Source organism: Leucoraja erinacea, chromosome 13 (genome assembly GCF_028641065.1).
Source record: "Leucoraja erinacea ecotype New England chromosome 13, Leri_hhj_1, whole genome shotgun sequence".
NCBI classification, from domain to species: domain Eukaryota; kingdom Metazoa; phylum Chordata; class Chondrichthyes; order Rajiformes; family Rajidae; genus Leucoraja; species Leucoraja erinaceus.
Window position 1 is genome coordinate 10,044,223 of NC_073389.1, and position 19,517 is coordinate 10,063,739.

The 19,517-nt window shown below is 41.7% G+C and overlaps 1 protein-coding gene across 11 annotated transcripts in view; it reads left to right on the plus strand.

Moving 5' to 3' along the window:
- The first annotated feature begins 987 nt into the window (after nt 1-987).
- Nucleotides 988-19,517, plus strand: part of cnksr2a (connector enhancer of kinase suppressor of Ras 2a) — a 496,167-nt gene continuing 477,637 nt past the window's right edge. For all 11 annotated transcript variants that reach the window (XM_055644411.1, XM_055644413.1, XM_055644414.1 and 8 more), the window contains exon 1: nt 988-1,819. In XM_055644411.1, coding sequence (XP_055500386.1) covers nt 1,756-1,819 — 64 coding nt within the window. In that variant the 5' untranslated portion in view covers nt 988-1,755. The remainder of the gene's footprint in view (nt 1,820-19,517) is intronic.

Consider the following 19,517-nt stretch of genomic DNA (forward strand, 5'->3'; position numbering starts at 1 on the left):
GTTTAATTGATTAATGTGCAACTTTCGGCAATGACGAGTTATGACTTCCTTCTCAATTATATTTCATCTAAATCTGTGGAAAATTTCATGTAGTTTGGTGACGGGTCACAAAAACTAATTTCTAGACACATTTTTGATGCTCGGCCCACAGCCTAAGAGATGCTGCCTGTCCCGCTGAGTTACTCCAGCAATTTGCGTCTACCTACGTTTAACTATGTAGATGTCATTATAAATGGCAATTGTCGGAAAAAAATATAAAATGCCTTAAATATAAAATGCCTCAAAAATGAGCTTTGCAATCTCCTCCATAAAGTTCCCTCTTGCTCTCTTCCATCTTTATTTGCGATACTTTAAATTAGTTATTTGACCATATATTTCATTACCTCTTTTTTGTAGCTTAGCGCAACCTGTTTAATAGCAAGCGTAACGCATTTTATGGCAACAAATAAAAGTCCCAGCTGTTGGTTCAACATGCAGTCAAAATGTACTTGTTCATTTTTTTTTAAAACAAGCCACAACCATTTCCAAGGCAATGCTCGACAGCCAGGATAACAAGATACGTCCCAGGGGGATGTCTATTATGCCCACACTCCCACTTCCAATTCATTATTCATGAATGGCAATGCCATTTCCAGCAAGACCGAGGATGAGTGGTGAATTTCAGTGGAAATAAACCCTGGCACTGCTGAAAGGTACTGCGATTTTCACCACGCATATTTCTTCGATAACTGTCCATCGCTCACTGCAATTTTTCTGGACATGTTATCCAGCTTTGGTTCGGGGAATTCGCCTCTCCCTGCGATGTAAATAAGGGGAAAAAACCCGAAGAAGACCATACGAAAAAACCTGTATTTATATTGCAGCACTTCCAAGCGTAAAGGAGGAACTGTTGCGCATATTCCCCATTTCCAATGCATTGCCAAGCAACATCATTAGTGTGTAGGTTCTGCCACCCACGCTGCCTGCCAGTGACTGCATCACGTTCAGAAGAACATCGCTAATCAGCGTGTCCCATTTGCATGGGTTGCATTGAACGCATCGCTCATGTTTAATTGGGTTAGGACCGAAAGTAACCCGCTATCCACCCCCACTCTCCCCCGTGAAACGCGGCAACTTTCGTGGCAATTCCCTCCCCTGGTTCCAGCGGCGGCTCCGGTCCATGCGGCGGCCCGGAGCGCGTGCCGTGCGGGAGAGTGAAGGGTGCAAGTGCGCGCGCGGGCCAGCGGAGAGCGCCGTCAGCCCGCCCTGCCGCTTGCAAGCTGGAGCAAAGATACTCGAGCAGCTGGAGGCTTCGGTCAGAGGGAGCGAGTGAGTGAGAGCGGACGAGCGACCGGCAGCAGGAGCCGGAGCAAACTCGAGCTGCTGACTGACGGACGCTGCATTCCACCACACTGCACTTGATCGCAGTTGACACACGGACCTCGACCCGGCAGCTCCCTCCTCGCACCCCAGCAAGAAATGCACTTTCATCCTCTCGCAATCCAATGCAATTATTTTTACAAAAACCTGCAAGGATTGTTTTGACGGTGAGAATTATTCGCAAGAAGCAAACTTGCAAGAGGAAGGCGAGAGCCTGACGGACGAGGGGGAGAGAGAAGCAACGCTTTGCAGGGAGAGGCGGCGGCTGACAGTGTGAGAGGAGGGTTTCACCTGCACGGGGACTGAGAGCAAGTGACAGAAGGCTCCGGACCACGTTGGCAGCGAGCCCCGCTTTACATTGTCTCCGCTTGTCACCCCGGGAGGCGAAAGTTCCTCATGGCTCTGATCATGGAACCGGTTAGTAAATGGATCCCGAGCCAAGTGGTGGACTGGATGAAAGGTAAATTGTGTGTGTGTGTGTGCGCATCGAACTAGTTCCGTGCGGGGTGACCGGCTTTGCTGCTTGCTGGGGCAGGGAGTGAGTTGGGGAACGAGTTGTTGCATTTCACAAATGGTGCTCAACCCTCTTTAATAACCTATGAACACTCGCAGATTATATGTGTACATATTTATTGAAACCTGGTCAAGTGGATGGTGACATTTTCGCCAGCGTTGTGCAGTTGCTTGGCAGCATGTTTAGTTCGGGGGTAAAAAATCAAGGCTGGTTGCTGTTATGCGTTTTAACAATCGAAGATTGCAATTGCGCCTGCATGGTCGTTTAGGTTTATTGATCTATGGAACTGGCTGCCAGAGAGTTACCTAGAGAAACGTGGTCTCGCATCCTCCGTGGCAGATCTGTTTGGGTAAATCAATCCGATTTATGTCCACTGTCTATATTAGTCTTTGAAAACTCGGCTCACACTTCCGCTTGGAAAGCTTATCAACTTTTTCTTATAAAATTGTGTGCATTTCTCTCTTGGCTTGCTCAGAAATGCCACATTGAGGAACTTGCAAAGCGTGACTTCCATTGTGGGTAGGGGTTTTTTTTTGACAGGCGGTCAGAGAAGACCAGGTTGCATTTTCACGCGTGCAAAACCGTGTCGTTAGGTTTCATCTCGGCGATCCTTGTACAAGTAGCCACTTATACAAGCGAACAGTTCCAAACGGGAACTCTTCCTTGTAAACAACTCCACGCCACTTCTTGCGTTCTGTTTGTGGAGCTCGTCCACTAAACTGGCAATTAAAATAAAATAAAATGCCACCGAGTTTAATCTCAGTTCATTCAAGGCTTTTAAAAACATCCTCCCGACTCTCTCTGAGATTGGCGATTGTGAACGGAATCGGGCGATCGTGAAGTGTTTATTGCAAGAGGAAGGAGTGAAAGTCTCGATTGACTGGTAGGCGGGGGGAGGGACGTGTCAGTTGTATGTTTCTACAAGTAAATCTAGACGTTTAAAAGCGAATGGAGAAGCCCTGCTGCTACCTGCGTAGGTTGACATTTGGCAGATGGGCATGCTGAGCTGGTGACAGCTGTGCACTTTGGCCCACCTGCTTCACGGTGGAAAGAATTACATCGAGTTGTACAGCGCAGACACAGGCCACCGGTCCCGGTGGGTGCCTGCTGGTGTGTCTCCCTCTCATCTAACTCCACATCATCCCAAAACACTCACTAGCCTGAAGGAACCAAATCACGATCAAGGGGATATACAGCAACATATTCTGAATGGTGAATTAATTGTGGATAGGGTGATCAGTCATTTGATTTAATCGGGCAAACATTGAGAAACATGTACTTAGTGGTTGTTTAAAACGCACATAGTGAATTATTTTAACTATTTATTCTAAACACGAAAATAATACACTCAAGAATACACTTGAATTAGTATGGGGAAGGAAAGTCTCAGCATATAATCTATCCATTATTTCTTGACAAATTTACAGTGATCATATAATAATAATTACAAGTTTGTGATCCAGGTATAAGTTATAAATCACGCAAACTTTATTGCTGTCACTTGCATTATTATAGGAGCTAAACAATTTGCTCGCTTTTCCATAAATACTGCCAAGTATTAAAGTTTTATTTTATAGTTGTATATGCACAGTGGGATTATTTCAATGCTCTGCAGGTTTTCTTGTGGAGTAAAACAGCTGGAACAGCAGATGCAGTAAATGTGCTGTCATGTAAGTTATTGTCAGCTGTTAGATAAAGGAAAGATCATCTTGATGAGAGTGGGTTAGTGTAGAGCTATTATTTCAGTGAAATTGACAACAGAGAAATGCCTTGCCATGGGCTTCTTTGGGGTGGATGGGAAGGCACAAATATATTAAATCAACATATTAAACTGGCCGTTCTCTGTAAATTTATACATATAGTAAATTATTTTAACTATTTATTCTGAACAGGAAATAATCAGTCTGGTAGTAAAAATGTGTAGAAATGACCTGCAGCTATGGTATATAGCAAAGATAGACACAAAATGCTGCAGTAACAGCAGATCAGGCAGCATCTCTGGAGAAATAGGCTGGGTGACGTCTCAGGTTGAAACCCTTCTTCAGACTGATACCGAGTCTGAAGAAGGGTCCCGACCCAAAACATCAACCAGCCTTGATCTCCAGAGATGTTGCCTATCCTGCTGAGTTACTCCAGCACTTTGTATCCAGCCTGCTAGAAAAATGCAGGTGAAGTTCAACCCTGGTTCTTATTTCTAGAATTTTAGGATGTCTTTAACCTCAGTGAGGGATATATTAATTATGCATACATCAAGCAGAGTTTTCAGTGAACCATTCTGGGGCAAGTTCTTCCAACAGAAATTAAAATATTTATTTTCATCTAATCTCAACAAGATATTTAAACAAACTGAAGTGCACATTTACTAGAATGCTGCCTGGATTAGAGTGTTTCGGCTACAGGGAGAGGTTGGATAGACTTGGATTGTTTTCTCTGGAACATCGGGAGGTTGAGGGGAGACTTGATAGAAGTGTATAAAATGATGAGAGGCATAGATAGGGTAGACAGTCAGGGTGGAAATGTCCAACACTAGAGGCATAGCTCGAAGGGGAAAGTTTAATGGAGATGTGCGGGGCAGGTTTTTTACACGGATGGCGGTGGGGGCCAGGAAAGCATTGCCAGGGGTGGTGGAGGCAGATGCCCTGTTCACTGCCAAGATTTTGTTTTACTTGTATTCTCTGACCCGAGTATGCTTGAGGGTGGCAATGAACAGGTTAAGTTTAGATAGGCACATGTAAGTACAGGGAATGGAGGGATAGGGATCATGTACAGGCAGATGAGATCAGTTTAACTCGGCATCATGTTCAGCACAAACATTGTGGGCCAAAGAGCCCGTTCCTGTGCTGGACTGTTCGATAATCTATGTACGCAATTCAAGCTATCACCATCTGCAAGGGGAAAAGGCTAGTCAATAATTTAGTGATTTCCAATGGAGGGGTTCACAAAATCAATTTTCTTTACTGTCTGGCATACCTGGTTTGTATTCCCAGAAGGTTTCAAACTTGATGGCTAGAAAATAAAACGGGAAAGTTCAATTTTCTTTGCTAAAATATGTACTGCATGTATTAAAAATAAAGCACCATACCTTTGAAGCGGAACCAAGAACAACTTTGAATATTTTCCCAAACTAACCGACAATGCGATCAAAGTGAAAAGGAATGTCCAAATGATAGCTATCTGGAGTGAATATTTGATTAGGCCATAACTATTATTGCATGAGACTACTTGGATATAAAGCACCTTGAAACATTTTCATATGTCATACAAGGAGGCCCTTCAGCCCATCAAGTGATTCCTGCTTTCAGAGCAATGGTCATCAATATTTTTTTCCATGCATACAATCCATTCTCTGTCCTCCCACCATGATTCTCCCACTGCCCACTCACACCAGGGGTAATTTAATAGCGGTTACATCTTTGGAATGTGGATGGAAACTGGAGCACCCAGGAGAAACCCACACTGTGTAGGAAAGAACTGCAGATGCTGGTTTAAATCGAAGGTCGACACACAATGCTGGAGTAAATCAGCGGGACATGCAGCATCTCTGGAGAGAAGGAATAGATGATGTTTCGGGCTGAGACCCTTCTTCAGACCCACACTGTCACAGGGAGAACATACAAATTCTACAAAGACAGCACCTGAGATCAAAATGGTACTTGGGATCGCTGGAGCTGTGAAGCACTGCCAGAAGTGATGATGACTGAGAGGAAACTTTGTTTTAAGCAATGAGCCTGTAACTTCTGGATTCGATTATAGGGAGCGAATGAGTAAAGTGGATAACATGGAATTGGAGTCAATGGGTGATTTGGACTTGGTGGGCTGTAGAATCTGTTTCCACGCTATTCCTCTAAACTCAACTAAATCTTTCTGTACTATTATTAGATTGCACTGAGTACAGTTTTGGAACACCAGAGTATCCTGTTGATGTTTTGGCCAAAGTGCATTGGAATAAGGGGAGAAATAGTTTTGGCCACTGAAAAGAACGGGAGTTTCTATTCCATATTTCTATTCCATCTGTTAATAAGGGATCCACAACTTGGCTCCAGCCACAGACATTGGCTTCACATACTCCCTAGTATCCTTACTGCATGAAAAACTCATTGGATTCATTGCATTCTGCTCACTTTGGTCGTGGAAAATATAATGCTATAACATGATGTTGCCACTATATTTTGTCTTGGAAGATATCTGAATACTTTTGGTTTTCTAATTTCCAAGAAATGAAGAAAAATCCAAAAAGATTTAAAAATTAGAGAGGCAGGTGATTTTGTTATTGAACAAATAAATGGGGTGGAGCCAGTTGACATTTTTTACAAAATCAAAATTTGTTATTTTGAATATTCTTTGACACTGAGCCAACAATTATTCATTACATTGTTTAATAAGCACTAAATGCTATTGATCAAAGCAGTGTGCAGGCAATTCATGGGTAATAGTAGATGTGCTTAAATTACTGACTTTTGTTGCATCGTTACTGACTTGTTTGAAGAAAACTAATAAACTATCAGAGGAGGTGGCAAAGTTGGGAGGAGGTGACTGATGTTAGGTGGTAAGGAAGGAGATTGATCAGGATAGGATAGTGGACAATATCTACATAGACTTTAATAAGGCATGGTCGGCTAATCCAGCGGATTAAGATGCAGGGTAGCAAGGTTGGTGGTTTAGATTCGGAACCGGTTTACCCATAAAAGGCAGAGGGTAGTTAGTGGTGGAAGGTTGTCTTTCTGGCTGGAGGTCTATGACCAATGGTACTATGTGTAATGGTATTCTGTGCAATTGCAGTTGCCCTGTTGCAGGAAGGATATGGTTTTGGAGAGAATGCTGAAGAATAGAGTATTGGGTATAAGGGGAGGTTGGAGAAACCTTGATTGCTTTTCTTGGCGCATTGGAGGCAGATGAGGGACCTGATGTAAGTTTTAAGAAATTATGAGAAACATAGATAGGGCAAACAGTCAGAAAGCAATACGTCAATGTTGAAATGCCAAATACTCAAGAGCATAATTATAAATGAGTGGTGAACTTCAAAGAAAAAATATTTTTTCTGCAGAAGGATGTTTGAAATAAAGTTCTTGATGTGCTCAATTCTACAAGTGCTGGTCATTAACCTATTGAAGGCTGATGCATTCAATTGGCAAAATATCTCCATTTGATAGTTGATATTACTGAGAAATGCTGAGTTCGACATGTTTGGTGGAATAATTGTTGGGGTAAAATTAAATGTCTGCAGCCATGCCAGTAACGTCCTTATCACTTTACTCTATCACATTTTCACAGCTCACATGGGCAACAGAAGTATTGGAACTAAGACTGAATTATCTAATTGGGGCTTGCAATTGTAGGATGGTTGATTCGAATAAAACAGTCTTAGAAAACCATTGCTTTTTACAGGGACTGAATGTAATCACTTCACCTAGCATCAAGATGGGATGTGTGCACCTCATACCAAGTAACAAGGAAACATGGGATTCCATTATTTTGCAATTTACAAGTTTTACTGTACACTTTTTATTAGCAATGCACTGCTGTTTGCTTTCACATTTTCAATCCAGCTAATGAACTGACTTGCAAGGTTCAGTGAAATACTGCAGACTGCTGCCAGATGTTCTGGTTTTCAATCTGTTGAAGAATTAAGCAGGTCATGAAGGATTTGAACAAATCTGTGCAATTTTTTAGGAAAGTGTAGTGGATTTGAAAACTTTTAAATTAGCTTTTAAAATGTCTAAACACATTTCAAAGATTAGCATTTTTACTAAAACAAAACTGCGATCCTGAGGATTAGCAGCATTTTCTCTCGTGTCAGACTTCCAGCATCTGCTCTTTTTCTTTTGGTTCTTAATTTAATTTAGTTTAGAGACATTGCTGAAAGGCCCTTTGGCCCACCGAGCCCATGTTGACCAGCCGGTGGAAATCCTGGGGGGGTGGACGGAGGTGGGCCTGTTTTGAGACCTGGGCACTACAGCCAGTCCCAGGTCACCTCGCTTGCTCCAGGTCTGGCTGTAGCGCCCAGGTTCCCTGCGTGCCTACAGACTGGCTGTAGCGCTCGGGTCGGCTCACCTGCCCCACACTCCAAAGACGTGCAGGTTTATATGTTAAGTGCTTCGGTAAATTGTAAATTATTCCTTGTGTGTCGCGTGGTGCTGGTGAACGGGGTGATTGCGGGACAGCGAGGACATGGTGGGCCAAATGACCTGCAGTTGCCAGGTCACCTGCGTGCCCAGGTGGGCTCGCCTTCCCCGGGACTAGCTGTAGTGCCCAGGCTGGCTGACAGGTCTTCCTGTAGCTCCCAGGTCGGCTCGCTTGCCCCAGGTCTGGCTGCAGTTCCCAGGCCGCTTGCGTGCCCCGGGCCCCCCCCATGTTTTAAAAGCCATTTCTGCCCATGTGCTCACACTAATACTATCCTATACACACCAGGGACAATTTACAATTTTTACTGAAGACAATTAACCTAACACCTTTGAAGTGTGGGCGGAAACCAGCGATCCCAGTAAAAACCCACGCAAGTCGCAGGGAGAACGTGCAAACTTCGTACAGACAGCACCCACTGTCAGGGTTGAACCACGTTCGATAAAAAAATTTTGGGGGCGGTGGTAATTTTCATTGGAACTGAATGTTGGGAAGAGGGGAGAAATATTACACATGTGCTTAATTATCCAACCTGAGCATCCTCTCAGCTCCTCCCAAGGTAGAGGTCCTAATGGAATTTTTAGTTATTTGAACCATTGATTTTGGTTTCAGTTGTGCAGTATATAACTCCAATCTCTTAATAAAGTCCACATGATTGTTGTAGTTTGTGTTGAACAACATGTTTATTCTATACATAAGATTTTGCCAATAATTTGAAGTGAGTAAACGCATTGGAAATATTTATTTCAATATGCAACTAAATTTTGAATTGAAAACTTTAAGTTGAACTTTGATTTTAGATGTCAACAGTCCAATCCACTGTTGTTCAGTACATTATTCCTAAGAGTAGAATTAATACACGATAGTATGGCTAACATGTTCAGCATGTTCTGTATAGCTTGACGTATTGATGATACATTGAATTTTGTCTTTCGGATGTCATTTTTCATCATGTACCTGTCAGTTATCCAGCCATCACACTAAAGACTAAAGCATACTTTTAGCTTAGTTTGGAGATGCAGCTCAGAAACAGGCCTTTTGACCAACCGAGTCCGCACTGAACACCGATCAGAAGATCTCTTATAAAATCCAAGGGGTCACAGGGAGAACATACAAACTCCATACAGACAGCACCCATAGTCGGGATCAAGCCCGGGTCTCTGGCACTGTAAGGCAGCTACTCTACCGCTGAGCCACCGTGCATATTACATAATTAGCGTATTTAATACAGATTTGCAATGATGTTGATATTTTGCTAATACTGAAAATTAGCTCAAATGTTGTCAGCTGTTAAACTTTTCTCAATTAACTCAAGTTATGTGTTTCGTTAGAATTACTGTCTTGTCTGGTACAAGAATATAATCCACTATGAACTGGTTTTCTGAAATAACACAATATTTGTTGAACAGATTGTAGTTAAGGGAATATTTACCAAATATCTGCATCTCGTACTTGGTTAACTTTCATGATATCATGGTTTAAGTGGCAGCGCGGTTCTTCCCAGGCTAAGTCTTTATTAATGTAGGTTGTAAAATTGCAGCCATCATGATGTGCTTTGCCAAATCTTCTGCAGGTGACAGTAAATCATTCATATGTGACATGCAATTCCGGCTCCATGTCGGAGATGAAGTGGAATCTCTGCGTTCAGCCACTTAAATGTGTAACTTGATTATTGGAAAAAATCACGGCTGCTTTTGTAAATGCATTTGGCTCTGTAAATGGCCCTAGTGTTGTCACAACTATTGCCCATTCGGCTTTGGAAAACGATTTCTTACATATAACACTTACACATTCTGAGTAAGTTATTGACAGAAATGTTTATGCTTGATAGTATTAAAAATATGATGTGCTATTGCATAGTAAGGGATTTAGCATCTGGCATTTCTCAATTGCAGCAAAATGCAGGCTAAAAAGTTGTTTTACAAAAAAATTGGAGTATAAATGAGTTGATTGTTGCAGGGGCAATAACAGACATTATAATGAGATAATCTGAACATGTGGAGAGACAGGAGACGTGGGTATGGTCACAAATTAATTGCTGTAGTGTCTCCATTGCTTCATGGTGGAGAAACACGGTGCCATAATTTGCATACAAATCTTTATGGAGTATTTGACCTTGCTGGTCAGTGCTAAAGTTAAAGTATTCGTTCACGTAGCTTTTTTGAGCATCTTTTGTGTACTAATATACTGTTGTTCATGAACATCAATGTCAAATTGAAGAATGGGAGTAATTGCTATAAACCATTTTTAGGGGGACACGTCCTTGTAACTTTTCTTGGAAATTGATTGAAGAGTTACCAGGATGATAATTGATTGGATTTATTCATTTTTAATTTGCCTTTAACATTTTTAATTCTATTCTAGTTGTTTAATTTTAATTTATTATAAATAAATCTGGGAGTTTTTTTAATATATTATTATCTTTTGTTGATTTTCTATTGGGACAGATATCACCACAATTTGGGGGCGGTCAAAGTTTATTCTGACTGACCTTATGAGCAAATATGCTTGCCACTTCATAGGGCTTTGTTGCTGAGCATGGATTGAGGGACACATTGCTGAACAAAACTTGCAGTCAGTGGAATATGTGATTGAATTAATTATTTGCCCTTTTTATGGAAACCATATATAGCCGAGGGAAAAGTCAATTAACTTCACCAATTCTTCAATGCCACGATTTGGGCTAATCCAGTTAGGTCGGACACCTTTTTCTCCTATAAGAAACTGCTTTATGCAGAGACAGCCTAATTGCTCTGGCTGCAACCCCATATTGCAAACTGATACCTCATTGTAAGTTTCAGCCAAATTGATTGCAGTTTTTCTGGATGCCTCAAGGAGGAAAAGGCTCAGTAGTGCGATATATGGTACCAACTCTCAGGAGAGGGGAATGAGATATTTGTGAAGCCACTGACCTCAATTGTTCAATATCTTGGCCAGCCTGTTTTATTCGGTTTAGTTCAGAAACCTGAACAACAACTTGGAAATTACACTAGTCTTTCATTGATGCAGCAGATTGGAACATCTTTCTGCGATTAAGGAGGGCGGTGCCGTGCTGGAAAGATATGGGGCACTTTGTTGTGTATTTGACCCCAGGTCTCCTTCTTCGATGGTACCAAGCACTGACACAGATTTACATAATTGGAGTAGCCATGGGGAATGGCGATGGTGGGTGGCCTCAATGTTGGAGTGCATTTTCAGCCAGCAGGTGGCAAAGAGGATGGATGGGGAGATCGTAGAAATACTGAATGAAGGGAGAGAGATAACAAGGAAGGAGAGAAAGCTTGGACAGGGATGAGGGCGATTAAAGGAAGAAGAGAATCGGGATGGTGTGGAGGGATGCTCTGGGGCAAGAGCGTGGGCAAGAAAATGCACGTTTTCTTGGTTCTTGGTTTCTTGGTCCTCCAAAATATTCCAAATGGAATTTAAACTGGAGGTGGTGAAGGGAGGACATAATCTAGTCACACTCGCGTACACATTTATGTACATGAGTGCGAGTACACATGCTAGATCTCACACAGATTGACATGTTCTACTCCTCGGAGCAGGAATATCATAGAACTGGGAAACGGGCACTTCAGTCCAACTTGTCCATGCTGACCAAATTACTTAACCTAGCTAGTTTCTTGCCTGCATCTGGCCCATATCTCTCCAAACTTTTCCTATCCATGTTCACCTCTAGTTTTTGATGTCTTTAATAATTTTATATACCTCTATGGCATTAACCCTGGGCCTCCTAGTCTCCTTAGAACTCAAACCCCATCCAGCTCTGTTAACGTCCTTGTAAGTCTTTCCTACACCCTTTCCAATAATTAAATTCCACAATACACTTTGTCATTTCTCACATTTTCAGGGTTCGAACACTACTGTCGGGAATGTGGGTAGGTTTACTTCAAAACTGAAACTGAAACTTACATAGGCTGGCATTATCCATAGAGGATTGATCACAATCTGTCATTGATTCCTTGGTGTAATTGCCAGCAACCTTAGTGGTATCTGTATTGTTTTTGTTATCTCTGGGAAGTCGGTGCCCTTGCAAGTGACAAGGACTGAGGAGAACAACTTATTTACATTTTTAATTTTGTAAAACAGTTGAAGGTGCTTCACACAGCATTTCCAAAACAAAGTTCACGAGGTTGCCCAAAGGCTTGTACATTCTAGGACTGTCCCGCAAGAGCAATGCGAGGTTCAGAGTTGGCATTGTTAGCTGAAGATACTGCTGCCAAAGCTGGAATGATAAAATTAGGAATGTTTGAGGGGCCAGGTACCTTGGAAGGCTGCTGAGCTGTTGGAAATTACAGGGTTAGGGAGCTCCAACACTCTGAAGAAATTTTAAGATCCCAAATGAAAAGTTTAAAATAGAGATGTTTGGTTAATCAGGAGTTATGTAGGGCAGTAAGCACAAGATGTAGGTGAATGGGACAGTGTGAACCAGATGATGAGGAGTGAAGGTTTGGATTACCACGTGCACATACCAACGTGTCAGATCATGGCCAGGAAAGAGCCTTTCAGCAGAAAATTACCTCGGGATGAACAGAGAGGTGGAAATATCTGGTCTTTTTAATAGGCAAAATGCCAGAGCTCACCTCGGTTTCAGATTGAGGCTCGGGACTCTATTTCAAATAATAGCTCAGGAAAGGGAGTGCGTGTCGATCTTCAGCACTGTCACTTTTCTGCTTAACGAATCCAAAAATGTAAAATTGGATAAATACTGCAAATCTATGATCCAGGTACAATATGATTGTCTTTTTAGTTTTAGAGATACAGTGCGGAAACGTGAGGAAGGCCCACCGAGTCCATTTCGACCAGCGATCCCTGCACGTTAACACTATCCTACACACGAAGGACAATTGTGACATTTACCAAGACAATTTACCTACATACATGCACATCTTTGGAGTGTAGGCGGGTCACGGGGAGAACGTACATACTCCGTACAGACAGCGCCCATAGTCTGGATAGAACCCGGGTCTCCGGCGTTGCAAGCGTTGTAAGGCAGCAACTCTACTGTTGCACCATCGTGCCGCATGGCCGATTGTAGACCAAGGTAAATGCAAATAATAGAATTTATAGCAGATGGTGAAATGTTTAGTAATACAGTAGATGTTTTAGCTCTGCAAAAATAAATGGTAGCTTCTTGAAGCATTAATTTGGACTGCTGGAGAATTGCTAACGTTGTACCTTCTGTTCAAATAGTCTATTCAGGTAAAGTTCTGTTACAGATTATTACGATTATATTTCATGTTTGTTATTCTGCCCCGAGGTTCAACAAAGCTTCTGAGTTGGAAGTACATACGTTTTATTGAATTCAATTCCATACCAGACTCCGCAAAATATTATTTCAGCCTATGCTATCATCCGTTCTAATAATATTTATTATTATTTATACGGTCTAAGGCATCCCACCCTTTGTATTGGTCTCTGCAGCGTGAAGCAACCAGAGATGAAAAACCTGAGAGTGGCCAAACAATGAGGGGAGCTGTCATCTTTAGGGGAAGAAAAGGCATACAATCTCCATTTCTCCAATTCAGATTTTCCTTTCGATGTAAAAATGTGTATTTAATACATGCAGTTCCTCTGCAGAGAAGGAATGTATTTGCATAGTTATACAATAAATACCACTGATCTGTCATTTTAACATTTTTGGTATCTACAATGGAAACGGTTTTGCTGGATTTGGGCACCAGTCACAAATCGCAACTTTACTAATTTCATTACAATCCATCAAAACACTTTCAGAGGCACAACCATGGTAACCATTCCTCATTAACCATATGATGTTAATTAAGTTTATTGAGTAAACAGGCCGATAGTAAATTCAGAATAAAAAAATCTGGTTTAAAATATCATGCTTAAAGCGATACTGTCACATCAGTATTTGATATCTATCTCCTTTTGAATTGAAGGTGTGCCTGTCACTTCCCCCATGGAGAAAGTGTTTTTTTACAAGACTTTGTGTTAGGAAGTTCCAGCACATGCCTAGCAATGTTGGCAGAAGGGTGTGCACATTTCCAGGTTAACATGGCCTGTGAATTTTGGGGTGCAGACATGTGTTTCCTGAATATAGCTTGTGGTAGAAGTAATAAACAAAATGGTCCTTGAAAAAAGTTGCTGCATATCATACTATCAATCATTTCTGCCAAAGCAAGTGTGGAAATTGAGTCTAATGTCTGATTTACCTACATTGAAAATTGACATATTTTGTGTTGACCTTTTTAAATGTTGTTGTGGATGCATATATCTGGATAATTGGTGAATATTTCATCCTATCCAACTTGGATATGATGTGATGGCTAGACTGCCAGAGGATTCAGCAGGTGAGTAATGGTTCACGGAGCATGCAGGCATTTTTCTCTGTTGTCATTGGCAAGTTGCTAACAATAGTCATTGAGTCATAAATAAAGAATCAGAGAACAAAAAGCAGACCCTTTGGCCCATCTTGTCTATGCCGACCGGAAGATGCCCATCTACACGTCCCATTTGTATGTGTTTGACCCATATCCCTCTAAACCTTTTCAATCCAAGTACTTGTCCAAATGTCACTTAAATGCTATTATTATACCGGTCTCAACCACTTTTTCTCTGGTAGCAGATTTCATATATGTCCGACCCTCTCTGTGGAAGAGGTTGTCCCTTAGGATTCTATTAAACTTTTCCACTCTCACGTTAAATCTATGCCCTCTTGTTCTTAATTTCCAAACACTGGGAAAAAGACTCTGCATTCCACCTCTCCATGCCCCCCATGATTTTATATACTTCTGTAAAATCACATGCACCAAGGAATAAAAACCTATTCTGCCCAAGGAAGCACAGTGACGTAGCTGGTAGAACTGCCACCTGAGACCAGGGTTCGATTCTGACATGGGGTGCCGTCTGAGAGGAGTTTGCGTCTTCTCCGTATGACTGTTTATTTCTTCCAGGTGCTCTGGTTTCCTCCACATCCCAAACCCATGCGGGTTTGTAGGTTAATTGGTCTCTGTAAAACTGCCCTAATGTGCAGAGAGTGGATGAGAAAGTAGGTAATACCAGAAATAATGTGAACAGGTGATCAATGGTTGGCCTGGACTCGGTGGGTCTAAGGACCTGTTTCCATACTGTTATCTCTAAACTAAAGTAAACAAAAACATCTCCGTATTACTCAATCCCACAAGGCCGGGCAACATCCTGGTAATTATTTTCTGCCCTTTCCCCTGTTTAATAGCATCTTCCTATAGCAGGATGACAAAACTGAACACAATACTCAAAGGCTTCATCAACATCATGTGCAACTACAACATAGCTTTCAAACTTGTATACTCAATGCCATTACTAATGAAGGCCTTGCTGAAATCCACGTATACTATGTCTGCCATCCTCCCCTACTCGATATTTGTAATTACTTCTGCAGTAAACTTCATGTCATGAGATGCAATCTCCCATATTTGTGATTGAGTTCCAGTTCAAGTTGTGAAGGGGTATATGCAGGAATCTCTTGAAATTGTTTGTCAGTTACGTGACACCAATGTTACCAGGGGCTTTACTATTGACAAATTATACATGGGGTTAATAGGGCTGATCTCTATGGAGTGTCTGGTGGAGGTTAGTGCACAATGGATTTGAGTGATAGATCCTAGGCTGGAAAGGTGGGGCCACCTTCGATGGGAAGGTGATGAAATTGCTTCAGAGCACATTAAGTGTGGGGCCACTTGGGATGGTGACAAGGATAGCTTGGGGAAATGATTGGGGATTAGATTGGAAGATTGTGGGGGAAAGTGAATCGGAAAGTAATGGGAACTTGAGGACATGGATCATGTTGGGTTGGGAGTGAGTGGTGGGCATATCGATGAAGGAGTTTGCCTGGGAACTCTGGCATTCCCAAGCAAGCATCCAGGTAATTTGAGGCCCTCCTATAAGGCCTCATCTTGCAGATTGCAGCCTACCTAAATGTGCAAACCCCACCTCATTTGTAGGCTTTAGATGGGATTCAATTTTGGCCCAATACCATAAGAATGAGTGTTGCAAAACAATTCACATCACGTGCATGCTCAGATTAATCACAGAAAAACCGTTACCCAAATCCAGGAGGGTGTCGCCTGTCAGGTTTTGTATCATCCCATCATGCAGCAGACAAAACAGCATGCTCCAACACCATTTCCAGGTGAGAACAAATGATGCTTGAAGAAGGAATTGTGTGTGGATCGTGCATTTTGGAGACGAGGTGAATATTAGTAAGAAGCTGAGAGTAAAAATGACTTGCTCACAAGAGGGTAAGGGTCGGGGATAGTCCTTTTGGCACAATCAGTTTGGTGATCCAAAGTAGCTAAGACTAGGAAGGGTCCAAGGATAAATCTCTGGTCTACACTAAGATGACTGATCTCGGCTAAAGAATTAGTAGGTCAGGTGTGCATCTGCCCTCCACCATCGGAGGAGAAACAAAGTAGTGTGGAAACGGCCCACCCTTTGAACTTAAATGCAGCATTGGAAAAACACTAGTTGAGCCAGATGTTGAACCATCAGGATTTCAGAGAAATTTGATTGTGGATTATTGGAGATTTACTGTTCTGTTAAATGAGATCATTCTCGTCGTCAAATATTGTCAAGTAATTTCTGCCTTTCACTGAGGTTGTGCGGTGAGATTGCCTTGTTGGTTTCAGGACCGGAGCCAAAATAAATTGAGGTGAGAATGGAACTGGCAAACTCTGAGTAAGTCCCCCTAACCAGAACCACAGCACGGATAACGTGGTAGAATTGAGGCAGTTGAGTGAATTTATTTACGGTGAAGCATTTAGGCTGCCAGTGCTAATGGCAACACTCGGCTGCACAATCAATGCAAACTCCAGGAATGGAGCAAGAAATTAGAATGTTGTTTTCCTAAACGTATTTGAAAAAATCCAGATAGAAAATGGAGAGCTTGATTGCAAGGCTATTTACGCACAATTTAGATTCTGTCGTTTTAGAAATGGCATTTATAGCTCTTTATCGGTGAGTTACTGACTGAGCATTGTACCTGCTATGCCATCCTAGCCACCTGTAATTGTGAATACTTGATAGAGGTCTATTACGGCTGAAAATATACCTGGTGGGTGCAGTTATTGGCTGAAAACGGTCTACCAAGCTGACAAATCCTGTCCACCCGACTGATTTTCCCACCCATTCCCAAAATGGCCTTTCTGTCCTAGGCCTCCTCCACTGTCAGAGTGAGGCCCAATGCAAATTTGAGGAAAAGCATCTCGTATTTTATTTGGACAGCTTGCAACCCAGCAGTATGAATATTGATTTCTCTAACTTCAAGCAACTCTTGCTTTTCCCCCTCTCTTCATCCCTCTCCCACCCCAGTTCTCTGACTAGTTTCGCTGTCCTCCTGCTTAATTTTGGTCATTATATGCCTTGTTTGTCACCTTCCCCTCAGCCAGGTGTGATCTATTCAAAGGTAGACACAAAATGCTGGAGTAAAACAGGCAGCATCTCTGGAGAGAAGGAATGGGTGGCATTTCAGGACAGGACCCTTCAGACTGATCTTTGGGTCGAGACCATTTCTTCAGAATGATCTATTCTACATTTCCTTGAACATTGTCTGCTTTGATCTGTTTTCACACCTCGTTTCCACATATCTCTAGTCTCCCTCTCCCCTGACTCTAAGCTTGAAGGGTCTCAACCCAAAATGTCACCCGTTCCTTCTCTCCAGAGATGCTGTCTGTCCCGTTGAGTTACTCCAGCATTTTGGGTCTATCTTCGGTTTTTTTTTTCCTTCCCATTGGTTTCAATACTGAGAATAATTGACTAGGGTGCAAAGCAAGCTGGTGATTCTCTATTCCTATTTTTATTCATCCCCATCTTTCAATTCCCCCACCTGTATGTTTAATATTTCGTCTTTGTTACTTTCTTATATATGTATATTTTGTTTTTTTTAATTTCTATTAGGGATAGTTAAAGTAATAAATGTTTATTTTTTAATGAATGTAATGTATGAGCTATAAACGCAACAGAAACATGGACTGTGTGCCTCACATTTTCAAGTGCTGTGTGCACAATCTGATTCACTCAATGCAGAGCTTTTAATTATGTGGTTGCCATGGATTCACTATTCTGAGCAGAATCACAGGTGTGACAAAATAACACTTCCATAGTTTTTAGCTAGCAGCTGCCTCCTTAAAAATAATACAGTGCAATTTGGATCACAGTAGGAAACTACTTTTAATAATACAAGTACTCTTAGTTACAAGCTATGCAAGGAATAATTCAATTTTATAATTTGCTGTATAATTTGTTTAGTTCCTACTATTTTAAGATCCTAATGGCGAGATTTAAAAGCCCAGAAACTCTTTTCCATCCTCTAAAAGGTTCAAATTAAAGAAGTATGTTCAAGGAAATCCATGTAAAAAGAACCTATGAGTTTGAAACGGCTTAAAGAGGGAAAAGATGAAGTGGTAAAGCTCTGAGAAAAATAAATACCTTTTCAAAAATATTTAGAAAGAATTGCATGTTAGATTTGCTCTCAAATGCTATATCGTGAGTGCATTGAAGCTTGACGAGGTCATTTATCATTTGTGAAGCATATTTGCATGATTCTTTAAACATTGCTGTGTGTGATGCTGTGTTGCCTTTAAATGGCTACAGTGAGATATGTGGAGGGCAATTTCCAATTACAATCACTGAAAGCAAAACTTGATACTCATGGAAGAGTACAGGTTCAGGCACATTCACGACTAACTCGAGATTCAAAAGGTAAAATTAACCACGAGAAGGTTAGAATATGTACAAAAATATAACAAAAGTAATGAAACGTGGAAAGTGAAGAATTCCAGCGACTGGCCTTGGTCGCGATGGAAGCTCAGGAACTTTGTGAAGGAATGGAAATTCTTAAACCTGGGGAGGAGGCAGTCTGTAAACATAGCTGTGTCAGTTTTGGCAGGTATTGGAATTTAAAAATCTATTTTACAGTAAGAATATGATTGAGAATATATGAAATAGGTTTTATGATTTGCTCTTAATCATTATTGATGTTGTATCCCTTCAATTTAAATCGCATAACTTTAATGGACCTAACCATGCAAAGTTGTCAACACTTCTTGTACTGTCTGAATTTTCACCCTTGGCTCTACACCTGCACTTGGGCTCAGCTGGATGTAAGGGCCATTCTGTGATTATTCCATGAGTGTGGTGTGAGTAGCAGTGAGGTCTGTGGCAGGTTCATAAGTGATAGGAGAAGAAGAGGGCATTCGGCCCATCAAGTCTACTCTGCCATTCAATCATGGCTGATCTGTCTCTCCTGACTCCATTCTCCTGCCTTCTCCCCATAACCTCTGACACCTGTACTCATCACAAATCTGTCCATCCCTGCCTTAAAAATATCCACAAGTTGACTAGGCCTCCACAACTGTCTGTGGCAATGAATTACACGGATTCACTACCCTCTGACGAAATAAATTCCTCCATCTCCTTCCTAAAGAAACATTCCTTAATTCTGAGCGTATGACCTCTGGTCCTAGACTCTCCCACTAGTGGAAACATCCTCTCCGCATCTACTATCCAGACATTGAGGAGGTTT